This window comes from Danio rerio, chromosome 16, assembly GCF_049306965.1.
Source record: "Danio rerio strain Tuebingen ecotype United States chromosome 16, GRCz12tu, whole genome shotgun sequence".
Lineage (NCBI taxonomy): Eukaryota > Metazoa > Chordata > Actinopteri > Cypriniformes > Danionidae > Danio > Danio rerio.
In genome coordinates, this window is record NC_133191.1 from 57315001 (window position 1) to 57320000 (window position 5000).

The 5000-nt window shown below is 33.1% G+C and overlaps 2 protein-coding genes across 18 annotated transcripts in view; one reads left to right on the forward strand and one right to left on the reverse strand.

The window, feature by feature from the left end:
* Nucleotides 1-5000, reverse strand: part of brd9 (bromodomain containing 9) — a 164175-nt gene that overhangs the window by 38845 nt on the left and 120330 nt on the right. For 12 of the 15 annotated variants that reach the window (XM_073924711.1, XM_073924710.1, XM_073924708.1 and 9 more), the window contains exon 1: nt 1678-1842. The exons of 2 other annotated variants lie outside the window; for them this stretch is intronic. In XM_073924711.1, the coding sequence (XP_073780812.1) occupies nt 1678-1729 (52 nt within the window). In that variant the 5' untranslated portion in view covers nt 1730-1842. 15 annotated transcript variants of the gene reach the window in all.
* trip13 (thyroid hormone receptor interactor 13) overlaps nt 1850-5000 on the forward strand; it is a 22928-nt gene continuing 19777 nt past the window's right edge. The window contains exons 1-2 of one of the 3 annotated variants that reach the window (XM_005170125.6): nt 1850-1899; nt 4512-4608. In XM_005170125.6, coding sequence (XP_005170182.2) covers nt 4526-4608 — 83 coding nt within the window. In that variant the 5' untranslated portion in view covers nt 1850-1899; nt 4512-4525. Of the gene's footprint in view, nt 1938-4511; nt 4609-5000 lie in introns of all 3 variants that reach the window. The other 2 variants (XR_012391375.1, NM_200582.1) reach the window with 2 other exon arrangements.

Consider the following 5000-nt stretch of genomic DNA (forward strand, 5'->3'; position numbering starts at 1 on the left):
TCTGAATTAAATAATTACATAAAATAATATTACGCTGAAAATATTTTTAAAAATTATTAAAACCCTTTATAACAATACACTAGATGTAAATATATAACATAAAATGTAATTACAGTATAAATAAATGTTTTAAAAATACTATATTTTATTAAATAACGAAATAACTAAAATTTATACAGTTAAAATAAAGCAGTTACAATAGCCAATAAATCAATATGTAACAGATGCTGAAATCATATATAAATACATAAGTACATTTAAGACAGAGTTATGCTCTACAGGTATTAAAAAATAATAGATAGTGAAGAAATATTGCACATTTAAGTTATGATATTTACATTTCACACTACAAATGTGTGTTTTAATACAATAACATATACAGCTGTATATATTTAAATGACAATTAACTAGATTATAAATAAAACAAAAAAAACTAATAAAAATATTCTAAATAGAAAATATTGTAAAAATAAATACAGCTAAAACCTTTGATTAAAATAATTACCGATCAATAATTAAATTAATTTACTTATAAAATAGATTAATATGGTGATTTTTAAATGAAAAAATTATATAAAATATTATTAAGCTGAATAGACAAAAACTATTTAAAGAAAACATCTATAACAATACACTACATGTAAATATATAATATAAAATGTAATTTAAGTATAAAATAATTTAATCATAATATATTTTATTAAATAACACAATAAATAAAAATATGTAAATAAAACATTATTAAAACATTATTTAATAACATCATTACTAAAACACAAATAACAGACTCTGAAATGCATATATAAATACATAAGTACTTATAAGAAAGAGTTCTGCTTTACAGGTATTAAAAATAATAGATAGTGAAGAAATATTGCACATTTAAGTTATGATATTTACATTTCACACTACAAATGTGTTTCAATACAATATCATATACAGCAAGTAACTAGATTATAAAATCTAATAAAAACTATTAAAAATATTCTTAAAAATCAAAATAAGTACAACTAAAACTTTTAATTAAAATAATTAACGATCAATAATTTAATGGATTCATACGTAAAATTGATTAGTATGATGAATTTTCTGAATTAAATAATTATGTAAAATAATATTAAGCTGAATAGATTAAAAAATGATTAAAAATTATTTTAAAGAAACCATCTATAACAATAGACTACATTATTAAAATTTAGTTTTTTTAAATATTATTTAATAATAATAATAATAATAATAACAATAATACTAATAATAATTTAATAAATTAAAGTATTATTGAAATATTTAATAACATCATCAATAAAACACAACTAACAGACTCTGAAATGCATATATAAATACATAAGTACATTAGAGAAAGAGTTCTGCTCTAAAGGTATTAAAAATAATGCATTGTAAAGCTATATATTGCACATTACACACAATACAATAGTGTTTTAATACAATAAAATTTAACTTACAGCTCTCTGAATGAGGGGCTCATACTTTAATGCCCGTATACTTTAAAAAAAGCCCCAAAAAACTGACCATGAATTAAAAACTATTGTTATCGTGTTTCTGTATAAATAAAAACATGTATAGCATATAAATATTAACGATTACACCGAATAAACACCTTTGCAAGACCACTGAAAATGAATTAACGTTAATTTCACGCGCATATCAATCACTCACCTCCCTCAACCGCTCTCCATTCGGGTCTGTATTTCTTGTGTTTCTTCCCCATTATAAATATTTACTGGTTTATATAAAAAACTGGTTATATCTTAGCTAATTCAGTTTGATTATGTCGCACTGCGACTTCACGGTCCAGCAACAACAACACTAGCTGCTACGATTAACGTCCGGTTTCAGGCGGCGCCTCTTCCGGGGCAGCCTGACGTCAGTGTGAGCGCGGTAAGTTCGAGCTCGTCGGTCAATCTCTGTGGCGAGAGGTGAGTGTATTAAATCCGTTTTAAAACGTCTATTTACTTCATATTTTAATAAGATTGACTCCGATTACACGAATAAACTAAAAACATCAGCATTTCTGAGTATTTGATCCGCGATTGTTAACGGTAACGATAACAAAGGCTGCGTTTCAAAACTTAAGAGTGCTCCCTAAATAGACAGCATGATTACACAAAGCTGAATAGTCACTAAAAATAACAATAGAAAGATTATACACTGTTGTTGTTACTGTAAGACTACAATATATATTTTTCGTTGCTGTTTAGTTGCTGAGGTGATTTATAGGTGATAATAAGTGATGCACATACACTCACTGGCCACTTTATTAGGTACAGTAGTACTTACTGACTTTGTCAGATGGTGTGTGAGAAGTCATATCTTCAGTTAAATGTTTTAAAGACAAAAGATATGATCGCTGATTTTAGGAAGGCTTCTCACTCACAGGCGAGCACTTCCATTACAAATCAGACTGTGGAAAGTGTGCAATCATAGTACCTTGCCACAATTATTGACTAAACTTTCCTTTGATGACAATTGTGCAGCAGTGTGTAAAAAGGGGCACAAGCGACTATTGTGCTTGAGAAAGTTAAATAATTTCCATATTGATAAACACATGCTGACTCCTTTTGATGACCATGCTTTTCTTGAATCCGTTTTATCCTTTGCTTTGGTGTCATGGTTTGGGAATCTCTCTGTCAAGAATAAAACCTCACTAAATCAAATAGTTAAGTGGTCCAGTAAGCTGACCGGGGTGTCACCAGCCAATTTAGAGGCTGTGTACACCAGGCAGCTAAAGAGAATCACAAATTCAATTTTAAGTGACACTGCTCATCCCCTACACTCAGTTTCAGCTTCTTCCTTCTGGGCACAGGTTTCTTGTATTAACCTGTAGAACGAAATGATGCACAAATAGTTTCACACCAGCCACCATTAGACATTTAAATAAGGCATTAAGCAGAGATGTTTCGGTGACTTGTATATTTTAGATCATTTTAAACACTTATAAAGAAAAAATAATCACTTCAAGCGTACAATAAATGTTTTTATGTTTACGTTTTATGTCTTAATGTTCATTTGTTGTTGTTACTTTGTGAGTTCCTTTGTGTTGCACTGTTATGAGATGAGGACTCTTGACTGCAAACCAAATCTACCTTAGGGTATAAAGTAACCTAACCTAACACATTACTAGTACCAGGTTGGACCACCTTTTGCCTTCATTCATTCATTCATTCATTCATTCATTCATTCATTCATTTTCTTGTTTGCCTAGTCCCTTTTTTAATCCGGGGTCGCCACAGCGGAATGAACCGCCAACTTATCCAGCAAGTTTTTACACAGTGGATGCCCTTTCAGCCGCAACCCATCTCTGGGAATCATCCACACACCACATCATACACCACTCATAGCCTACCCAATTCACCTGTACCGCATGTCTTTGGACTGTGGGTGAAACCGGAGCACCAGGAGGAAACCCACACGAAGGCAGGGAGAACATGCAAACTCCACACAGAAACGCCAACTAAGCTGAGGTTCGAACCAGTGACCTTCTTGCTGTGAGGTGACAGCACTACCTGCTGCGCCACTGCCTCGCCGCTTTTGCATTCAGAACTGCCTTAGTCCTTCGCGGCAGAGATTCAACAAGATCCTGGAAATATTCCTCTGAGATTTTGCTCCATATTGACATGATAGCATCACACAGTTGCTGCAGATTTGTCGGCTGCACATCTATGATGCCAATCTACTGTTCCACCACATCCCAAAAGTGCTCTATTGGATTGAGCTCTGGTGACTGTGGAGGCCATTTGAGTACAGTGAACTCATTGTCATGTTCATGAAACCAGTCTAAGATGATTCACGCTTTATGACATGGTGCGTTATCCTGCTGGAAGTAGCCATCAGAAGATGGGTACACTGGTCTTAAAAGGATGGACATGGTCAGCAGCAATACTCAGGTAGACTGTGGCGTTGACACGATGCTTAGTTGGTACTAATGAACCCAAAGTGTGCCAAGAAAATCTCCCCCACACCATTACACCACCACCACCAGCCTGAACCGCTGATACAAGGCAGGATGGATCCATGCTTTTATGTTGTTGATGTCAAATTCTGACCCGACCATCCAAATGTGTCAGCAGAAATGGAGACTCATCAGAGCAGGCAACGTTTCTCCAGTCTTCTATTGTTCTATTGCCTGTGTGAATTGTAGCCTCAGTTTCCTGTTCTTAGCTGACAGGAGCGGCACCCGGTGTGATCTTCTGCTGCTTTAGCATTGAGTTGCTGCCATGTGATTGGCTGATTAGAAATTTACATTAACATGCAGTTGGACTGGTATACCTAATAAAATGGCCGGTGAAAAACTAGAAAGTCACTACGCATTAAAAGTGTTCGTATTCATTGTTAAAGTGTTTTGAGCGGTTACTAGGCAATTGCTGATAATCTTTTGAGTGACTGCTTGGTTTGTTTATATAGCTCGGGTTTGTTTACATCACACTTTGACTTTTGTGTTATTTCTGGGTTTGTATAAATAGTTAATGATTGTCTATCTGTGTTCTTCTCAGTTTTTCCATCAGTAATGGACATCTCTGACCATCACATGACTGATGTTGGCATCATCCGTCCTGATGTGCACATAGAGGTTCATGTCAAATCTCAGAGGTATTTCAGAAATTAATGATTTGCACTAATGTTGTTTTGCGGATCTTTTATCTAAAACATAAGGAACGCTTTATGTCTTTAAAAAAAAAAATTAATATATGGTTTTAATTGAGAAATAGCAATCTTTTGTACTTAGGATTAGTAACTTATAAAGGTGAGTAAACTTAAAAATGACAAGTTGACTTTACTTAAAAGTAAGTAAATGCGTTCAAACCTAAAACTGTTAAATGACTTAATTTTAATAAATATGCACATAGCATTAATTTTAATGTAACATGTTTACTCGTCTTTTTCTGGTAAAGTTTTTGCAGTTAGTTAACGTCTAATAAGCAAGTGTAGATTTAGTGATTTGGAGTCCTGAGCAATTCCACCCATGGGGCCAAACAATCCTA